This window comes from Chrysemys picta, chromosome 24 (genome assembly GCF_011386835.1).
Source record: "Chrysemys picta bellii isolate R12L10 chromosome 24, ASM1138683v2, whole genome shotgun sequence".
Lineage (NCBI taxonomy): Eukaryota > Metazoa > Chordata > Testudines > Emydidae > Chrysemys > Chrysemys picta.
Window position 1 is genome coordinate 16,355,607 of NC_088814.1, and position 22,511 is coordinate 16,378,117.

At 42.6% G+C, this 22,511-nt stretch overlaps 1 protein-coding gene across 8 annotated transcripts in view; it reads left to right on the forward strand.

Annotated features, from left to right (window-relative positions):
- MYO1D (myosin ID) overlaps window positions 1-22,511 on the forward strand; it is a 360,936-nt gene that overhangs the window by 118,936 nt on the left and 219,489 nt on the right. For all 8 annotated transcript variants that reach the window (XM_005282854.5, XM_065577933.1, XM_065577932.1 and 5 more), the window contains exons 7-14: window positions 2,103-2,219; window positions 3,427-3,630; window positions 5,847-5,992; window positions 6,082-6,196; window positions 8,700-8,870; window positions 15,905-15,975; window positions 17,281-17,355; window positions 22,066-22,198. In XM_005282854.5, coding sequence (XP_005282911.2) covers window positions 2,103-2,219; window positions 3,427-3,630; window positions 5,847-5,992; window positions 6,082-6,196; window positions 8,700-8,870; window positions 15,905-15,975; window positions 17,281-17,355; window positions 22,066-22,198 — 1,032 coding nt within the window. The remainder of the gene's footprint in view (window positions 1-2,102; window positions 2,220-3,426; window positions 3,631-5,846; window positions 5,993-6,081; window positions 6,197-8,699; window positions 8,871-15,904; window positions 15,976-17,280; window positions 17,356-22,065; window positions 22,199-22,511) is intronic.

Consider the following 22,511-nt stretch of genomic DNA (forward strand, 5'->3'; position numbering starts at 1 on the left):
TACAGCTGGCGTTGAAATCATTTACAGAATGGATGGAAAAGCTGTTCAGGCTTAGCAGGCTGAAAGCCAAGAGAGAGATCTCCACAACATCTATTGTGTAACTTCAGTATGTTGATGACAATGCAATCTTGCCCACCCTGAGAAAGATCTTCAAACTATCTTGAATGTGTTTGCCGATGCTTAGGCATGTCTTGGTTTCACTCTTAATATCAAGAAGACTAAAGTGCTCTATCAGCCCTCTCCAAATGAGGTATTACATGCCCCATCTATCAAAATCAATGGAGTGGCACTGGAGAACGTCAATCATTTCCTCTACCTTGGAAGTCCTCTTTCATCCAAGACAGATATTGATGCAGAAATTCAACATCGCCTCAGCTGTGCCAGTGTAGCTTTTTCTCGTTCATGGCACAGGGTTTTTGAAGATCGTGACATTCGAACAGACACCAAGCTTCTTGTTTATCAAGCCATTATTCTCCCAACACTGTTGCATGGGTCCGAAACTTGGACAACGTACAGACACCACTTGAAAGTCCTTGAGAGATACCATCAGTGCTGCCTTCATAAGATTCTGAAGATCAAATGGGAAGACAGGTGCACCAATATTAGTGTTCTGGAGGGGGCAAAGACCACCAGTATCGAGGCAATGGTCATCCGTCAGCAATTCCACTGGACAGGACACATTGTCCGGAGGCCAGACCATCGCCTCCCAAAACAGGTCCTGTTCTCTCAGCTGAAAGAAGGGCACCATAACGTGGGTGGACAACGGAAGCATAATAAGGACTTGCTGAAGGACAACCTAAAAAAGTGTTATATTGACACTTGGGAGACACTTGCCCAGGATTGCTTAAAATGGAGTGAAGTCCTACGTGATGGTCCCCTGCATTTTGGACTTGCTCGCCGACAAGCTGAAAAGGACAAGAGGCGCAGGAGGAAGGAGAGACTGGCTTCCAGTCATGGTCAACAGCCTCCTGCTGAGCCTGAAAATATCTGTCCTCATTGTAATAGAACTTGTAATAGAACAAGGATTGGCCTTATCAACCACCTGAGGACCCATAATTCCCATGGAAGATGATCATACTCTGTAATGAGTGATCACCCAAAGATCAGTCATCCATCTTTAGGACAAGACTGATTCAAAACGGTTACACATATGAGGTGATTAACACCCTCATGGACCCAGAAAGAAGTCAATGACCAGAACTTATTCTATTAGCTGGTGCAGAATTCATGGTTTAAGGATGGAAAAACAGTTTTGAACAGTCTCAGGTTCCTTCAGGAGGGCCTTAATATGGTTGTATAAAAATGTCCAAGCTAAAGGTCAAGTCTCCGCACTATGATGTAACATTATGTTCAGGAACATAAAGTTCAGGGCAAATCCTGACATCAAATACTTCCTGTGTGGCACTACGTCACAAGGTCATTGAACAAAACCATGGGACCTTAGCATCAGCATCCAACAGTTCATATTGCTTTCTGGATAAGTATTTTGCTGCTGCCAGCTAGTTTTGTAGCTCAAGTGGTAGCAGACTATGGTCCAATGCTGAAAGTTGAGATAAAACCCTGTCTCTGATGCATGATGGGAGAATTGTAGAAGAAAAAGAACAGCTTTTTGTAAGTAAGTTCCTGTCTTGAGGGTTTTTAGGTTGCAAAGTCAAGAAGTTGGAATCTAGTAGCCTGCACAGCCATAATTTGGTGCTCTTGTGCGTATGCATTATGATGGTCTTTAATTACATGATGACATACTATTTCCAAAGGTTCCCAGCTTCTTGCAGATTATAGGATTGATGTACAAAGGAGGCAGAATTCAATTGCATGGATAACTGTAAAACTGGCATTTCTTAACTGTTGAGTGGTTGATTTTGCAATCTAAATAAAACTGAAGAGTTTTTTTGGTATGTGATAAATAGAATAGATAGTGGCTGTGACCTACTGTTCTGTGCAATATTAACTTTTTTTAGTAACACGTCTGTGACATCTGTGGTGATTGCATAATGGCTGCCAGGTTATGTCCTTAAAGCTGTGCCATGGTGATGCTTTATATTCTAGAATGTTTGTCTAGAGTATGAAAGGTACTACATCAAATAAATCTCTATTTTCCTTAGTGTTCCATCAATGATGGTGCAGAGTTCAAAGCAGTGGCAGATGCTATGAAAGTGATAGGCTTCAAACCAGAGGAGATTCAAACTGTCTACAAAATTTTGGCTGCCATTCTTCACTTGGTGAGTTCCCTGCATGTGGGTTTGTAGAAGCTGTTTTTCCAGGATTACAATGGCAGGGCAGCCAGCCTGTGTTACTTGTGATACTGTGTGACTTCAATAGTCAGATTGTTCTAGCAGATGCAGTTGGAAGTGCTGTTTGTTTTGAAAAGTCAACACTATTCCTGCCTGCCAGTTGTGGGTCAGATTTCCCTGTGGGACCACTGTGATCATCTGGTCTGACCTTCTGTATAACACAGGACTTAGAATTTCCCCACAATAATTCAGACTAATGGCTCATCAATCTTCATGTCAGTTTTTCTGGTGATGTCATTAAACTGGAAACATATTCTAGGACTTTGTGGTGAGCTGTAATGAAGATGGAAAGGATAAATATAAATAATCTGTGGGTTCTGCTTAGTGTCTTTAAATTCCAACTCCTCTCTAGACCCCCGGCTTGTAACAGTCTTTGCCTGATTAAACTTTATTTGAATTAGTTTGTCATAACTTCGTTCCTTGAATCCTGCTAAATACTAAAGGCCAAATCTTTCTTTTGATCACAGGCAAAGGCGAAGCCTGGGTGGGTGGGGTCAAGAAGGGTCACATGCCCCTCCCCAGACGCCTGGGGGAGGCACATTCAGCAGGGAACTACAGTGGTGAAAGGAGCAGAATGTGGGACCGCTGAGTGGCCACATGCCGGCAGCTCCTCCGGCGTGGCTGTACTGCCTCAGCGCCACCCCAGCCCTTCCACGCAGCTGCGACTCCTGGGGTCTGTACAGCCCCACTGGAGGACAGGGCTGGGGGTGGTACTCGGACAGCCGTGCCAGAGGAGCTGCCTGTGTCAGGCCTCCTTCCTTTCACTGCGGGAAGACAGAGCCCCACCCCAGGTAACATGGGATGGGGAGGGGATGGAGAGAGCGGGGGGCCCAGGCTGGGGGCAGGGCAGGGAGGAGTCACGGGGGGGGGTGTCACGTGGTAGATCACGTGGGGAAGCCACATGCCCCCTTAGCTGGTGGCCCCCTTTGTGTCCCTCCCATGAGTCGCCCATGAGTGGAGCATACAATACTGAGGACAATTTAGCCTGAATTTAGAAATGTGCTAATGGTGTTCCATTTGTTGATGAACTGAACAGCAGATCACCCCCTGGAAATGAAGCGCTTACTTCAGCTTTGCTGACAATATTCTCAGCAGAGGCACATTGAGCAATCTTGTCTTTCGCTACTTGCTACAGGGGAATTTGAAGTTTTCAGTGGATAGTGACACGCCTGTGATTGAAAATGGCAAGGTTGTGTCGGTAATTGCAGACTTGCTGTCAACAAAGTCTGACATGGTGGAGAAGGCCTTGCTTTTTCGAACTGTAGCTACAGGCCGGGATGTCATTGACAAGCAGCACACAGAGCAGGAAGCCACCTATGGCAGAGATGCTTTTGCAAAGGTGAGTCTGAATTCTTTTTCTATAAGTCTGTGCTAGTTTGTCATGCAACAATTTCCAAAACCCTGGCTCAGTTTTTGCTTTTTAATTTCACAAATGATAGGAGCCCCTGGATGAAGGAAAGTATTGCAGAGTCCAACATCTGTGTAGCAAAAGGTTCAGCAAAGAGTGCAGATGCTTAATGAAGTTGTAAGTGAAGATCACAAGGTTTTGGGGGCTGTTAGTCTGAATGTTTCATCTTCAATATGTATTTTTAGAATGTTCACATAATGAAAGACTTATTCCTCTAAATTAATGGGTGCATCAGAGTCAAAATTTTATCTGTGAGTGGGGGCAACCCACAAAATAATTTTGGCTGCAGGGTTTGCCAGGACATTGGAAGTCTCTGCTCTGTTAGATCATATCTTGATACAATGGAAATGCAGTGAATGAGATTGAGAGAACAGCTTGACAGTTCTAGCTGTCTGCTTGCTGTCAAGAAGAGAGCAGTGGACTGGAATGACATCCTTAAACAACATTGAAGATCATGGCAAATGCTACACCTTTGTTTGTTTGGCAATGACAGCAGTCTCCTTTGGAAGGGTGATAGTGATGGAGTATTGGGAGGACACTTAACTACTCAAATTTATTTTAATTGTGAGAAGAAGAAATGGAGGGAGTTAAATGGTGGTATTGGGTAAGAGCTAACATTTGGGCCAGTCACCTTGAATGCCCTTTTAAGGTTGTAATACTTGCCAGAGCTGCTTAGCACAGGTGTCACTAAATTGAATGATTAGATTCTGAAGACAGAAAATGACCTTGTTTGTGACTACTTCTTGAAAAGTGAACGATGATAATATTGTATAGTACTGTATTTTGTGGTGTTAACTGCTCAGTTACAATGGGTGCGAGCACTTTATAAAAATCTTAATTCTGCATTCATCTGCTCACCTGTATTTTTCATATTCATACAATTCTCTGATCATAGAATCATAGAATATCAAGGTTGGAAGGGACCTCAGGAGGTCATCTAGTCCAACCCCCTGCTCAAAGCAGGACCAATTCCCAACGAAATCATACCAGCCAGGGCTTTGTCAAGCCTGACCTTAAAAACCTCTAAGGAAGGAGATTCCACCACCTCCCTACGTAACCTATTCTAGTGTTTCACCACCCTCCTAGTGAAAACTTTTTTCCTAATATCCAACCTAACCCTCCCCCACTGCAACTTGAGATCATTACTCCTTGTTCTGTCATCTGCAACCACTGAGAACAGTCTAGATCCATCCTCATTGGAACCCCCTTTCAGGTAGTTGAAAGCAGCTATCAAATCCCCTCTCATTCTTCTCTTCTGCAGACTAAACAATCCCAGTTCCCTCAGCCTTTCCTCATAAGTCATGTGTTCCAGCCCCCTAATAATTTTTGTTGCCCTCCGTTGGATTCTTTCCAATTTTTTCACATCCTTCTTGTAGTGTGGGGCCTAAAACTGGACACAGTACTCCAGATGAGGCCTCACCAATGTCAAATAGAGTGGAATGATCACGTCCCTCGATCTGCTGGCAATGCCCCTACTTATACAGCCCAAAATTCCATTAGCCTTCTTGGCAAGAAGGGCACACTGTCGACTCATATCCAGCTTCTCGTCCACAGTAACCCCTAGGTCCTTTTCTGCAGAACTGCTACCTAGCCATTCGATCCCTAGTCTGTAGCAGTGCATGGGATTCTTCCATCCTAAGTGCAGGACTCTGCACTTGTCCTTGTTGAACCTCATCAGGTTTCTTTTGGCCTAGTCCTCTAATTTGTTTAGGTCCCTCTGTATCCTATCCCTACCCTCCAGCGTATCTACCACTCCTCCCAGTTTAGTGTCATCTGCAAACTTGCTGAGAGTGCAGTCCACGCCATCCTCCAAATCATTAATGTGGAGATGATTAAGTTGTTGCAAGGTTGACTATGACTTCGAATGGGGGAAGTAGGTAGCAGAATTGGTAGAGCTGTTTAAGATTCTATTCTCATATAAACAAATTTAGAAAGAAAGACAGCGATGTTGTATTGAAAGAATAGAAGGTTTCTCAGATCAAGAAGTCTGTTTAATTTTAGCAGGAGTTTTACCAGTGAATATGGGTTTAATCTGAAAACCAGCTTGAACTAAACTACTAGAGAAACTATTATAGAGACTTGACAGAAATACAGCTGAATCAGTTATGAGAAAGATCAGAAACTAAGCCTAATGTTTATCCTTGTAGGCTATATATGAGCGCCTTTTCTGTTGGATTGTCACACATATCAATGACATCATTGAGGTGAAGAACTATGACACCACAATCCATGGGAAAAACACAGTCATTGGAGTCCTGGATATCTATGGCTTTGAGATCTTCGACAACAACAGGTAAGCTGCATTGCTAGAGAAGGAAACTGATGCTTCATCTTGCCTGAAATGAAAAACTAATCAATTTTTTCTCAACTTTATTTTTGCAGTTTTGAACAGTTCTGCATTAATTACTGCAATGAAAAGCTGCAGCAGCTTTTTATTCAGCTAGTTCTAAAGCAAGAACAGGAGGAGTATCAGCGAGAGGGGATTCCCTGGAATCATGTGAGTGAATTGGCAGTGGGGGTCTGCTTGAATCCAGTGTACCATTATCGGGCCTGGTGCTGAAGTTGCTTCTCATGTAAACTCCCATCAAAGTCAGTGGGAGCTCTGTATCCAAAGCAGATGCAGCACCAGACTTGTTAACCATAAATCACTCTGGACGAAGCAAACTGAAAACATGACACCCTTTCTATACATTTTGTGGCCTCTTTCTGGCTATCATTGTGAACTGGGTGATGTGTATATTTAGGGTACATCTACACTACAGGGGGAAGTCGATTTAAGATACGCAAATTCAGCTACGTGAATAGCGTAGCTGAATTCGACGTATCACAGCCGACTTACCCCGTTGTGAGGACGGTGGCAAAATCGACTTCTGCGGCTTTTTGTCGGCGGCGCTTACTACCACCTCCGCTGGTGGAGTTAGAGCGCCGATTCGGGGATCGATTGTCGCGTCCCGAGAGGTCGATTTCTACCCGCCGATTCAGGCGGGTAGTATAGACCAGACCTTAGTTAAACAGGTGTTCAAGTAGAAAGATTTTTTTGAAATTGATACTTTCTAACTGGTAGGATTTTGATTAGAAGATGCTGGTTCAGATTGTATAGACATTACAATCCTGATCCTCTACTATAGAAAATCAGTGGCAAAACTCGTTGATTTCATTGGTGAAAAATCTGGCCTTATAATTGCATAGACCAGGCTTTATGAGCCAGTTATGAAAATGTAATGGGGAAATCTATTATAGGAATGCATTTCAGGGGAAGGGTAGTTACACTTATTACCCACTTTCTTATATTGTTGGAAAGCATTTGGCCTTTGTGTGCCTTCCAATATGACTGCAGCCTGCTAGTGTCCAGTAAAATTGCACAAAGTCATATATACCACTACCTTGCTGTCACAACTTCCACTGCCATAAGTGTGTTCATGAATGTCTCACTAAGGTGATTCTTGAAAGATACTGTAGTTAATTATGGGATTGGTGCAGTGGTAATCTGAAACATGTGAAAGGAGACCTTTCTCTGCTGTGCCTCTTAGTGCTGCAAATGTTTCTGCTATAGTTACCCACTTCTTGAAAAATAAAACTCTTCAGAGCTATATAGGAATGAAGAGGGCCAACTATAGACATACATATGGGGGGTACCATGTGGATCATGTTAAAGCTGCCTAGCCAAATAGACATCAGGTGAGCCTCTTCCACTAGATTCTTTCGTTTTTAGATTTGAATGTTGGCGATGAAAGTAATGTTTACAGAACTCCTGTGCCCTAAGAGGAAGAGCAGATACTGGGCCAGATTCTCCTGTTATGTTCTTCCTACTGGAATCAATGGGGTTTACACTGGGGTAACTGAACAAAGTTAAACGTACTTTTTAATGCTAATGACTAGAGTTTTTTTGCTTGCTTTAGTAAAATCTAATCCTGATGCAACAACTTTGCTTTTAGTCACTAGACTCCAAGTAAGGGATGAAGTTTGGACATGAGTACTAAGCACGTGTTACAAGTACACTTCTCTTAGGGCTGGTCTACACTGGGGGGGGGGGATCGATCTAAGACACGCAACTTCAGCTACGTGAATAGCGTAGCTGAAGTCGAAGTATCTTGGATCGAATTACACAGCGCGGGATCGACGGCCACAGCTCCCCCGTCGACTGCGCTACCGCCGCTCGCTCTGGTGGAGTTCTGGAGTCGATGGTGAGCGCGTTCAGGGATCGATATATCGCGTCTTAACGAGACGCGATATAGCGATCCCGGATAAATCGATTGCTACCCGCCGATACGGCGGGTAGTGAAGACGTACCCTTAGAATAGGTTTCAGAGTAGCAGCCGTGTTAGTCTGTATCCGCAAAAAGAACAGGAGTACTTGTGGCACCTTAGAGACTAACAAATTTATTAGAGCATAAGCTTTCGTGGACTACAGCCCACTTCTTCGGATGCATATAGGGTGGAATAAATATTGAGGAGATATATATATACACACATACAGAGAGCATAAACAGGTGGGAGTTGTCTTCCACTCTATACATCAGAAGAAGTGGGCTGTAGTCCACGAAACCTTAGAGTAGGAAGTCTGAATATATAATCTGCAGTCCAGCATATTTTCAGATTGTCTGTTTGGGAAGCAGTAATTTTCATTACAATTTCTATGTATATTTTATTTCCACTACCTCAGTGGATCTCAAATTATGGTCTATGGAGTGTCAGTGGACCACAGAATGGCATGTTTTGCAAAGCAAACAGTGAGATATTTTGGGGACATAGAGGCCTAGGAGAAAGAAATGCTCAAAGTGGTCTGTAGAATGAAACTGATGAGCACTGCACCACTGCATAATGAGCCTAGTACTTCTCAGTTTAGTTTCTTTATTACAGTTAATAAAGCTGTATTGCACACAATTCTCCCTGTATGGTTACTGGTGTGTGCATAAGTGTGGGTACTATTTGTTCATCCACTTCCTTCTCACTCAATAGTGAGAGAAGACCTGCAAATACCTGTTGTTTTGTGTTCTGCAGATTGATTATTTCAACAACCAGATCATTGTGGATCTGGTGGAACAGCAGCACAAAGGGATCATTGCCATTCTGGATGATGCCTGCATGAATGTTGGAAAAGTCACCGATGAGATGTTCCTTGAGGCACTGAATAACAAACTGGGGAAACATGCTCATTTCTCCAGCAGAAAGGTAAACTGTTCATCTGTGTAATCAGAACCCACCTCTCTTCACATGCAGCACATGCTGTATCATTCTAAATGGGATAAGGAAAAGGACTCACACAGTGATGAATAGAGGAAGGCCCTTTTCTAGAATAAAACTTAAATGTCTGCTGCACATAGAATTTCTGTATTTATATGGCCAATCAAGTTCTCTAGTTTAGAATGAATGAATGAATGAATGTTATAATGGTTTGTATCCAGAAGAGGGAGCTAAAGTACGATCAATGCAGTAGATTTTATTTCAAGGGGAAAACGGGAAAGCATGAACTTGTCTTGACATATGATGTCATTTATAACCAATAGGTGCACAGTTCCAGTTCATGTGACTGTTCCCTACTCAACCAGCTTTAATATGCTGTGGCAGTGAAAATGGCTCATATTTCTGCTTTATTACAGCCATGTAATCTTCACCCTCAATGGCTACAAAAGGTGCTCATCTTAAATTGTACCCATAATCCTCCAGACCCTTTGATTTGCTTTGTTTTTGATATGACAACCAGTTAAAAGATTTTGTCACTTGGTAGTATTTTAAAAATACAGGCTCTGGCCTGATAAATTTGAGAACCACTCGCATTGAATAATCCAACAATGTCCTTTAATTTACTGATGTTTTTTCATTGAGAAATAGTATTTGAAATCTGTTCATTAGAATACTGTCTTCACCACTGCACAGCTTTGTATATAAGGTAGGAATATCACCGTAGCATACTTGTCTAAGAAATGTGCTAGAGACTGTCTCCAGAGACTCTGAATTCAAACAGTAGAAAGAGCCCTGGATCTGGCTTGTTTTAGTGAAGAATGGAAATGGAAGTAAAATCAAAAGATTTTCATTCAGCTATGGCTTATTCTTAAGCACACTTCACTTGGAGTGTAACCTGTCAGCTAAACTGCCATACACAATTTTTTGGTAAACAGCGAACAATATTCTCATTTTCAGCACTAAGCTGTGGGATTGCTGTGCAGTTAAGGTAGGGGCATATGTTATGAATACTTCAAATCTTATGAGTAAATGGCAGTGAATTTACTCAGTGTATTGAAGTGTTATGTCTGTCATGCATAATTGAGGCTAGTGAATTTGGATGCAAATTCTTTCCTTTGTTGTTAATAATGCTTTTGAATGGTTCCAGTCTCAGGGGCTTAGGGAATGAAGTCTTATATTTTCAGAACAGGTATAGCAAGGGCAGCAATAGTCCAGATTCCCAGTGCTACCCTGCCAATATACTTAAACTCAAGGGAAAAACATTCTCCATGACCTGTTCGTTCCTAGGTCTCTTCTCTGCTGAGACCACCAGCAAATGGCTATGCATGGAGGTGAGAGCTCTTGGTATAATGTGCTGGTGTGAGGGGAAGTGAATTTGACAATGAGTGAGGGGCTATAAATGGGAAAGCCACAACTGACTGAACCACTGGCTTCAAGAGTTTCTTCCTTGTATAGGAAACATTCAACCGTATGATGTAGTGCCAATACCAGTATTCCTCAGCAGGGAGGAAATTCTATATTAGCACAGACTGAAAGAGAAAACAAGGGATACAAAAATAAATGAGCACTTCCGCATGTGTAGCCAGTTATACTAATTACTGATGGGAAAACAATCGTATCAGATAGTGTAAATCAATATTACCTTGAAGGTTTTGACCTGTCAAATCCTCAGCATCTTGTTTCTTCTTCTGACCTCTTGCACCCTTGCAAACAACATTCTTCTCACTAATACCTAAAATATCTTCTTTACTGGCTCTTGCTTCCTCTAGTTACCACCCAATAAAAGTCTGAATTGTTTCCACCTTCATATTTTAAGTTACAAATAAAGACCTGGTTTCATTTTGCTTCCACTTATTTACTTGGCTTTGTGGACTGCAGTTAAAATACTGTGGTGTCTGTCAGCTAAAGTCTTAGCATAATTACTGTGTAAATTAAAGATATTGAGGAAGATGTTCTTAGAGTTAAAATACGTGTGCTGATATGCTCTGGGAATAGCTCCTGTTTTCCAGCCTCAGGGTTAATGCTTCACTGCCCCCCTCTACAGTATGTTGCACTCCACATCAGTGTGGATAAGCTCTAAGGGGCTGCTGTGCCCTAAATAGTCGTGTCCTAGTTTATGTACTGCATATCTAATCTATTGCTTTCTGCTTAGTTGTTCTGGTTATTCTGGTGAAACCTAGACAGACTAGAATAAATACAAGCTTTACACTGTGGCAATAAATAGACAGCAAAAATGTAGTATTGCTGACAACACCTGTGATGTAAGTAGCAAAGTATTCTCAATGAGCAAGGGTTTGTCTTACATTCAGGTTTGTAATTGATTAATCTTGTGACTGTAAGAGGGTCAGGTGCACTGATTGGTAACCATCAGTGAATTCCTAAATCAACTTTAAATGTTGGGAGATTCTCAGAGGGCAGGTGAAGTGACTCATTAAAGGTCACAGAGAGTTGGTGGCAGAGGTGCTATAACAACTTAGTACCATGCTCACCCTTTAACCATGGTGCCTTTTATTCATTTCAGTTGTGGTTTGTGTTTAGAGCTAGCAAGATTTAGTATGCTCAGATGTAAACATTCCCTATTTACATCTATCTATCTATTACTCATTCTGTAAATCCCATATACATCGGTGTTGCTCTCGAACTCATGCTCTTTAGAGTCCACATCGAGAAAACTAAAGCCAAGGTTAGCATATGAAACAATATTCTCAGTGAACTGGTTACATCAGAATGTGGTGGAGAGCTGTCCATTCCATAATCAACAGCACTGGCACTTTGCTATTCCTTTGCTGTATATGCCTATGCAGTGTGGGCACGATTCCCTCATGCAAAGAAACTAGACCCTGTACTTAATGCCACCTGCTGCTATATTACAGGATACCTTAAGCCTACTCATGTGAACAGCCTCTATGCTCTTGCAGGTATTGCTCCTCCTAATGTACATTGGGAAATTGCTAATAGAGTGCAGAAGGCAATGCACATATCCAAGACATCCGCTTTATGATATAACACTGACGCTGAGTTGACTGAAGTTACAACAAAGTTTTCTTGCCACTATTAAACCCCTAACATTGTTGCCCAAACAGACAAGGTTTCAGTTATGGCAAATGAGTAGAGAATGACCCTGTAGCCTCTGTGCTCCGATTCCCATCAGTGGAGCACCTGCCACCCAGTGCAGATCAGCCCTGGGGTATATGGCATTGTGTTAATCAACTCTGCACTGTCTAGAGATGCAGTGATAAAGTGGGGCTATGTTACTGGCCCCAATACCTGTGACTGTGGCAGAAAGACTCAAAATATGATGAAGCATCTCCTGCAGTGCCACTCCTTGACCATGAATGCTCTTCCAGTGAGCTGGCAGAGTGCAATGATCAGGCAATTGCATGTGCGTGGATGTGGCGGAAAACAGTATGAGGACACAAAAAGAAGATCCTATAGTTAACCAGCTGAGCAGTTTATGGTGCTACCACAGCTATGCCAGTTCAAGGCTGTGACCGTCACATGGCTGATGTATTTAGTTTCCTAGGAGGATGGGTGCCATTTGACATCTGTCAAACCATGAAGCACTATTTGTCTGAGGGTATGTCTACATTACAAAATTATGTTGACCTAAGTTACGTTAACATACAGCCACCACAGTAATTAAATCGCTTTTGCACGTCCACACTACGCTCCTTGTGTTGGTGGTGCGCATCCTCACCAGGAGCACTTGCACCGATTGAACAGTCAGTGTGGGGTATTGTGCAACAATCAATGTCAGAAACAAGTGTCTATGCTGAAACTGCATCGACCTAAGTGCTACGCCTCTCATGGAAGTGGAATTAACTCAGCATAGTGGACGAGTTACATTGTCATGAGTGACGTTTTAGTGTAGACACTTAGAGTTAGTTCGACATAAGCTGCCTTGCATCAACCTAACTCTGTAGTGTAGACCAGGTCTGAGAGAGGTAGCAGTTTACTTTTGAACTTGATATGTATTTTGAAGGTCAAATAGCCAGCAAAAAAGGATAAGATGTGAACTGAGAGAAGTTTGAAAAAGAAGGAAACTGCTTTTCTGCAATCACAGAATCATGGAATCTCAGGGTTGGAAGGGACCTCAGGAGGTATCGAGTCCAACCCCCTGCTCAAAGCAGGACCAATCCCCAACTAAATCATCCCAGCCAGGGCTTCGTCAAGCCTGACCTTAAAAACCTCTAAGGAAGGAGATTCCACCACCTCCCTAGGTAACCCGTTCCAGTGCTTCACCACCCTCCTAGTGAAAAAGTTTTTCCTAATATCCAACCTAAACCTCCCCCACTGCAACTTGAGACCATTACTCCTTGTTCTGTCATCTGCCACCACTGAGAACAGTCTAGATACAACAGAGGGTCCTGTGGCACCTTTGAGACTAACAGAAGTACTGGGAGCATAAGCTTTCATGGGTAAGAACCTCACTTCTTCAGATGCAAGTAATGGAAATCTCCAGGGAGGGTGAGGTGCTCTGCTAGCAGTTGAGGTGTGAACACCAAGGGAGGAGAAACTGTTTTCACACCTCAACTGCTAGCAGAGCACCTCACCCTCCCTGATTGAACTAACCTCGTTAACTCCACACTGATATATACCTGCCTCTGGGGATTTCCATTACTTGCATCTGAAGAAGTGAGGTTCTTACCCACGAAAGCTTATGCTCCCAGTACTTCTGTTAGTCTCAAAGGTGCCACAGGACCCTCTGTTGCTTTTTACAGATTCAGACTAACACGGCTACCCCTCTGATACTAGTCTAGATACATCCTCTTTGGAACCCCCTTTCAGGTAGTTGAAAGCAGCTATCAAATCCCCTCTCATTCTTCTCTTCTGCAGACTAAATGATCCCAGTTCCCTCAGCCTCTCCTCGTAAGTCACGTGTTCCAGCCCCCTAATCATTTTGTTGCCCTCTGCTGGACTCTTTCCAATTTTTCCACATCCTCCTTGTTGTGTGGGGCCCAAAACTGGACACAGTACTCCAGATGAGGCCTCACCAATGCTGAATAGAGTGGAATGATCACGTCCCTCGATCTGCTGGCAATGCTCCTACTTATACAGCCCAAAATGCCCTTAGCCTTCTTGGTAAGAAGGGCACACTGTCGACTCATATCCAGCTTCTCGTCCACTGTGACCCCTAGGTCCTTTTCTGCAGAACTCCTGCCTAGACACTCGGCCCCTAGTGTATAACAGTGCATGGGATTCTTCCATCCTAAGTGCAAGACTCTGTACTTGTCCTTTTTGAACTTCATCAGATTTTTTTTGTCCCAATCCTCTAATTTGTCTAGGTCCCTCGGTATCCTATCCCTACCCTCCAGCATATCTACCACTCCTCCCAGTTTAGTGTCATCTACAAACTTGCTGAGGGTGCAATCCGTGCCATTCTCCAGATCATTAATGAAGATACTGAAGGAAACCAGCCCCAGGACTGACCTTTGGGGCACTCCACTTGATACCGGCTGTGAACTAGACATAGAGCCATTGATCACTACCCGTTGAGCCCGATGATCTAGCCAGCTTTCTATCCACCTTATAGTCCATTCATCCAGCCCATATTTCTTTAACTTGCCGGCAAGAATACTGTGGGAGACCATATCAAAAGCTTTGCTAAAGTCAAGGAATCGGGGCCGATGCAACCACTAGGCGAACTAGGCAGTCACCTAGGGCGCCAAGTGATTGGGGCGCCAAAAAGCGGTGCCCTGGCTCGGCAGGGAGGAGCTGCCTTCTGGAGGCACCGGAGAGTCAGAGCGTCGGCTTGCGGGGGCAGCGAGCCCCAGCCATGGAGGAGCCAGCGCGGCGCAGGGGGACAGCAGCCCTGCAAAGGTGTCAGCGCCGCTAGCGGGGAGCAGCCGCGCCCCCCCCGCCCCTCCTACCCAGGCTGCAGCCTGGTGTCCCCCCTGGGGGGGCTCCTGCAAGCTTCAGCAGATGCATGTAGGCACTAACCCTCCTGTGCCCCCTGGCTCCCCCCTCGCCGCGCTTGGGCTTTGCGTCTCCTGGGCTTGTGAGCCGCCGCCCCTCCTGCTGGCTCAGCACTCTGCGGGGGAGGGGCTGTGTGCGCGGCAGCCCAGTAGCGCGTTTTGCCTCCACATGGAGCCAGCGCCTGACCGGCATGGCAGTAAGGGGAGTCCCGGGGGCGCAGTCAGGGAGCAGGGGGAGGGTTGGATGGGGCATGGGAGTCCCGGGGGTCTGTCTGGGGGCGGGAGTGTGGAGAAGGATCGGAGCAGTCAGGGGACAGGCAGCAGGGGGAGGGTTGGATGGGTCAGGAGTTCTGGGGGACGCTGTCACGGGGTAGGGGTGTGGAGAGGGATCGGAGCACTCGGGGGACAAGGAACAGGGAGGCTTAGGTAGGGGGTGGGGTTCTGAGGGGGCAGTTTGGGGCAGGGGTCCCAGGAGGGGGGAGTCAGGGGACAAGGAGCGGGGGGATTTGAGAGTTTTGGGGAGGGGCTGTCGGGGGCGGGGGTGTGGAGAGGGATCGGAGCAGTCGGGACAGGGAGCAGGTTGGGAGTTCTGGGGCTCCTGTCAGGGGGCAGGGAGTGGTTGGATGGGGCATGGGAGTCCCGGGGTCTGTCTGCGGGCGGGGGTGTAGATAAGGGTTGTGGCAGTAGGGGGCCGGTAGGGGGTAGTCATCCTGAGTTACTGATACCATGTTATGTTGTTTTGGAGGTGATTATGATGCCATGAAGGAATAAATAGGAGCAGATGGGGAACACAAGGCAAAGCAGTTCTGTTTCCATGCACATATTCTTATTAATAAAAAAGGAACAGTTTTTGGAGGTGTCAGTGACTATTTAATTGAAAAAAATCTGGATCTTAGAACATGGTTTATTTTTATGTCCTTGTTTTATTTATCCAAAAAAATCTGAATAAAGTACATGATGATTTGTCTGTAGAAAATAGAATAATTTTACAATTCCAGTTTGTTGTAATACAAGGTGAAATCTAAAAGCTGCTGTGCTCTGAACTTTGTGGAATTTCCGTGCTTATATTTAATGCCTTCCTTTTAATAAATGTGTGATTTATTTTAGCTTTGTGCGACAGACAAGATCCTGGAGTTTGATAGAGACTTTCGGATTAAGCACTACGCGGGAGACGTCATGTGAGTGTTTCCTTTCTGTATGAGAAGGTGCACCTTCTACTTGTTCTTGTCCAGCTTTAACCTACATTGTGTTCTCATTTCTATGTGATAAATGCAACAGATTTAAAATAAAATTCAGTGCCACACTTGTTCTTGCTACATGGTATACAGTCTTCTTGGGAGTCCGGGAATATGAAGGGTGGAGGAAGAAAAATGAAGTTTCCCAAGAGAAGTTTAGGTCTTGTCTACACAAGGAAGTTGTACTGACCTAAGAAATCTGTTTAGTGCCATATCAATTTATCTTAAATGGATAAAGAATCAATTTAAGATTAATTGAATTAAAATAGGGCACCCTTAAACTGAAACAAGAGTGTTCACACAAGCAGCGTGCATCAATCTAACTAAATCGCCTTGAGGGTTTTTCTACACTTAACATTTTTTACCAAAGTAGCTATTTTGGAATAATTATTTTTGGATGTGGATTAAATTAAATTGGACAAAGGCACTCTTATTCTGGAATAAAATGGAAAGTTACTCCAGAATAACTATTCTGGCATATTTCTTGGTGTAGACAAACCCTAAAAGAATCATTAAATCAGTCCAACTTTCTTTTATAGCTAATACCTGAAGCATGTTAATGATGGAACAATTTGGGACTTTATAAAGGTGACAAATCCAGGCTTTATGGAGTCCATTAAGTGAAGGTGGATTTCTTGTGGAGTCTCTGTTGAATATAGCGTTATTGATAGACACAGCTGACAGGGGTTGGTCCTGCTTTGAGCAGAGGGTTGGAGTAGATGACCTCCTTAGGTTTTTCCCAACCCAAAGCGTCTATGATTCTGAAACAGCCAAATTTCTCTGGTAGCTTAGGGAAAAAGAACGAGGTGATACCTCTGTGGTTGAAACTTTTGCACTGCTAGCGGCTGAGAACTTGCAAATCTAAGAGGACAGAAGTGAATTGTGAAAGCACCTGCAGACAGTACTAGAGCCCACAGTTTGTTTGTTTGTTTGAAATAATTCTTATTGTTTCTCATCTGTAGATTTAAAAGTGCATTCTCAAATTAGGGAAGCATTATTCCCATTTTAAAGAAGGAGAAATTTAGGCACATAAAGGAAGTGATTTTACCCAAAAGGTTATACAGCAAGTTAGTGGCAGATCTGAGAATGAGCTTGTCCCTTGTCTCCCAGTCCCACCCATTGACCACATTTCTTCCCTTGTTTGTGATTCCACGTTGGTGCACATAAGCTTTTTCTACCGAATACCCAGAAGCTGTGGCCGTGGTGATATTTGACCTCTGTGCAACTGACTGTTTTTCTCTTTCATAGATATTCAGTCACAGGATTTATTGACAAAAATAAGGACACTTTATTCCAAGACTTCAAACGCCTAATGTATAACAGGTAGGAACAAAGCTTTGATCAGCCAACCTGTTTTGTACACTATTTTATATTCTGCCAAAATATTTTGTTATAGTCTAGTTCATATATTTTTAAGACTAGAAGGACATTTATGATCATCTATTATGACATCATGAATACCCAGGCTAGAGAATTTCACCCAGTAACTTCTGCATAAAGCCCATAATTTTTGGATGAGCTAGAACATAACTTTTCTAGGATGACATCCAATCATGATTTAAAGGTTTCAAGTGATTGAAAATCCACCAGATTGCCTGGTAAACTGTTTCAATGGTTAATTACCCTCACTATAAACAAATTGCACCTCATTTCTAGTCTGAATTTGTCTAATTTCAGTATCTAGCCATTGGATCTTCCTATGCCTATGTCTGTTGGATTAAGGAGCCCTTTTACAAATAGGAAATCTTTCCCCCATGTAGACCCTGATCAAATTACCTCTTAACCATCTCTTGGATGAACTGTCTATATTGAGTTTCTTTAGTCTCTTGCTGTAAGGCAGGTTTTCTAGACCTCACATCATTCTTGTAGCTCTTTTCTGAACCCTTTCCAATTTGTCAGCATCCATTTTGAAGTGTGGGCACCAACAGAGAATAAGTATGCCAGTAATGGTCTCACTAATGTTTTCTACAGCAGTAATAGCTCCTCCTTACTGTCAGTATTCCCCCTGCCTATACATCAAAGGATCACATTAGCTACCTCAACTGCCATGCTACAGTAGGAGTTCATGTTCAGTTGATTATCCACCATGATTCTAAGCCCCTTCCAGAGTTGCTGCTTTCCAGGATCCAGACCCTCGGCCCATCTATTTGGCTGTATTAAAATGCATGCTTGAACCCAACTTACTAGGCGATCCAGGTCACTCTGTACAGTGGACACGTTCTCATCCTTTACCATTTCTCCAGTATATGTGTCCTTTGCTAACATGCTAGAAATGATTTAATATTTTCTTTTAAATCACTGATAAATATTGAATAGCATTTAGCTAAAAACAGACCCCGGTGGGACTCTACTGATACATTAGCTTTTTTCCAGTCCTCTGCAACTTCCCCAGTATTCCAAGATTTGTCAAATAACAAAAGTTGCTCAGAGAGCTCGTCTGTCAATTTCTTAAAGATGTGTGGAACAATATTGTCAGACACATAGATGAACATAATCTGTTGAGGAAGAATCAACATGGTTTTAGTAAAGGGAAATCATGCCTCACCAATCTACTAGAATTCTTTGAGGGGGTCAACAAGCACATGGACTAAGGGGATCCAGTGGATATAGTATACTTAGATTTTCAGAAAGCCTTTGACAAGGTCCCTCACCAAAGGCTGTTATGCAAAGTAAGCTGCCATGGGATAAGAGGGAAGGTTCTCTCATGGATTGGTAACTGGTTAAAAGATAGGAAACAAAGGGTAGGTATAATGGTCAGTTTTCAGAATGAAGAGCGGTAAATAGTGGTGTCCCCCAGGGGTCTGTTCTGGGACCAGTCCTATTCAACATATTCATAAATGATCTGGAAAAGGGGGTAAACAGTGAGGTGGCAAAATTTGTAGATGATACAAAATTACTAAAGATAGTTAAGACCCAGGCAGACTGCGAAGAGCTATTAAAGGCTCTCTCAAAACTGGGTGACTGGGCAACAAAATGGCAGATAGAATTTAATGTTGATAATTGGAAAGCATAATCCCAACTATACATATAAAATGATGGGGTCTAAATGAGCTGTTACCACTCAAGAAAGAGATCTTGGAGTCATTGTGGAAAGATCTCTGAAAACATCCACTCAATGCGCAGCAGCAGTCAAAAAAGTGAACAGAATGCTGGGAATAATTAAGAAAGGGATAGATAATAGGACAGAAAATATCATGTTGCATCTGTATAAATCCATGGTATGCCCACATCTTGAATACGGTGTGCAGATGTGGTCGCCCCATCTCAAAAAAGATATATTGGAATTCGAAAAGGTTCAGAAAAGGGCAACAAAAATGATTAAGGGTATGGAACGGCTTCTGTATAAGGAGAGATTAATAAGACTGGGACTTCTCAGTTTGGAAAAGAGACAGGTAAGGGGAAATATGATTTGAGGTCTCTAAAATCATGACTGGTGTAGAGAAAGTAGATAAGGAAGTGTTGTTTCCTACTTCTCATAACACAAGAACTAGGGGTCACCAAATGAAATTAAAAGGCAGTAGGTTTAAAATTTCTTCACACAACGCACAGTCAACCTGTGGAACTCCTTGCCAGAGGATGTTGTGAAGGCCAAGACCATAACAGGGCTCAAAAAAGAACTAGATACATTCATGGAGGATAGGTCCATCAATGGCGATTAACCAAGATGGGCAGGAATGGTGTCCCTAGCCTCTGTTTGCCAGAAGCTGGGAATGAGTGACAGGGGATGGATCACTTGATGATTACCTGTTCTGTTTATTCCCTCTGGGGCACCTGGCACTGGCCACTGTCGGAAGACAGGATACTGGGCTGGATGGACCTTTGATCTAACCCAGTAGGGCCATTCTTATGTTCTAAGTTATCAGGCCTTGCAGATTTAAAATATTTAACTTTGATAGATGCTGTTTAACAATCTGCCTATTTACTGTAGGAATAGAAAGCATTTCATTATCACTGTAAGACGTGACTCGACCATTTAGCTTCTTTCCAAACACAGGACAGAAATATTAATGAGCACTTCTGTTTTTTCTACCTCATTATTAACAACTGTATCATTCTTATCTAATAATGGACCTATACTACTGCTTGGATTTTTTTTGTTCCTGATTTTTTAAATATAATTTCTTACTGTCCTTGGCCCTACTAGTCACAGATTTTTTTCATTGGTACCTTTTTTTCCTTTATTAATTGTCTGCATTTTATAATTAATTATTTATAGCCATTGCTCTCAGCTTCTCCTTTTCTGATTTTATGAATATTTTAATAGGATTTTTTTAACTGAAGAAGCCTTTCATGTCTGGAATTGAGTGTTTTCGGCACCTAAGTCAGCAGTTGTCTAAGAATACTTTATTTTTGCTCACTGTTTTTTCGTTTATTTTTCTACCCACAATTTTTCTTGTTTTCAAGCTTTGAGAGATTGGCCTTTTTATAGTGTCAAATATATATCACTGGTTTGGGCTGTCTTCTGTTGGCACATGAATGTAACCAATCATTCCATATAAGCAACAACTAACTTTTACTTATCAGTCACCTTATCCATCAGAAAGAGGTTATAATATAGAGTTACCTTTTGATGGGTGTAATACTACTTGTGCTAGAAAATTATCTATAATTCTTAGAAACTCCTCATGCTGCCACTAGTAAAGCCCCCTAGATCTGCAGCATGTGTCCCTCTGACTGAAATCCCCCAGGATAATGCTGCTTTTCTTTCTACACATTATAGATGTATATTTTAAGGAATTGTTCATCCTGTTCTCTGTCCTATTCATCGATTATAGACCCCAGACCAATACTCCATGTTGTGACTTATCAGTTAATACTGTACATTGATTCATAAGCATTCTAGGTCTCTCACTTCTGAAGTGTCTTTCTCTGAAGATGGTAAGGGCATCCCTTTTCTGCCCACTCCGTCCTTCACAAATAGGTTGTATATAATGATTTTTAACTTACTGATCATGTAACTCCTCTGAGATTTCAGTAATACCAATTATGTCCATTTTCCCCCATAAACAAGCATTTCTGATTTCTCATAGCATCAATATATAGGCGGTTAAAGAATTTTTTTCTCTTTGCGTTTCTTAACTTCTTGATTCTTTATATGCATGATACCTTGAGTATGACTTGTTTATATTTGTAGCTTCTCCTTTTGTTGCTAGTTTAATGCCCAGGCAGCTAGTAAGCTAATTTGTCACCAGGAGTGTTGCTTCTCCTGCTGCTGAGGTGGAGGCTTTCCAACCTGAACAGCCTCATCTCCCCAAAGAAGGGGGCCCAATGTTCCATGAACCCAAACTCTCCACTTTATTCCACTTATCCAGCAGCAGTTTACATCCATTATCTTCTGTTTATCTTGTCTTGCTTGTGAGGCAGAAAAGATCTCTCCAAGACAACCACCTGTACTTTCCTCTCCCACAGCTCCCTTCTATAGTGCCCCCGATGATCCATAGCTGATCCAATCTTATTAAAGGCACAAATTTAACTATGACTTTGTTTTTACCCTATATTTCTGATTAAGTAATGTAGGTTAAAGTTTAAAATTGGTTTGGATTGTTTTTGGCTTTATTTTTAATAAAAGTATCACTTGTGCAGGATATATTAGTTTGGAATAAAATACTATGCATCTTAAAGGGAGGGGTAGATTATGTGGTGGTTCATATTAATTTCTTAGGCTACTCATCTTAATTTTGGGCCCTCTTTTATGCACATATTTATGCTGGCTAGACTAATGACTATAAAGAGGAAATCTCTCAAAACCACTTTCCGTTCTACCATTATCTAGCTAGGAGAATGTGTGCTTGCCAGTGTATTCAGTAATAACCTTGTACCGTAAATTAATTAACTAATAAACAGTAGAGTTTTGTAGCACCAAACTGATGTACTGGCTTAGCCAATCTGTCAAAAGAACTGGGATCACCATCAGTCTCTGACCCAGAAATTAATTGTCTAATTTAGAGCACAGTAAAATTAGTTACTGCCACTGACACCTTGTTAGAATCTTCATAAGTAAACAAACTGCTTCTTCTAACTCTGGCCTTGTAGCTCCAATCCTGTGTTGAAGATGATGTGGCCTGAAGGTAAATTGAGTATCACAGAAGTGACCAAGCGACCCTTGACTGCTGCTACCCTTTTTAAGAACTCCATGATTGCACTAGTAGACAACCTGGCATCTAAGGTAATGATCTGACTGTCTCAAAATCAGTTCTGACTTTGGATTATAGAGATGTGTGGATCCTCTCTGGATTGTATCTGTTCACTTCCTGGTTTAGAGTTCCAAGTTTATCTGCCATTATTTGTGCCTCCAGTTGAAGTCCCGTTACTGAGGACACCAGTCATAAGTAGTTCTTATTACACTAAGCAAATTCTCCTTACATTTAGCAAAGCTCTTGAAGTTTGTGGCGTGTAATGCTGAGAAGTATCCTCTTTTTAAAATTTATCTTTCAATACAAAGCGTGACTTGTGTGGAAGCAAAGTGGGAAACGGGGAGG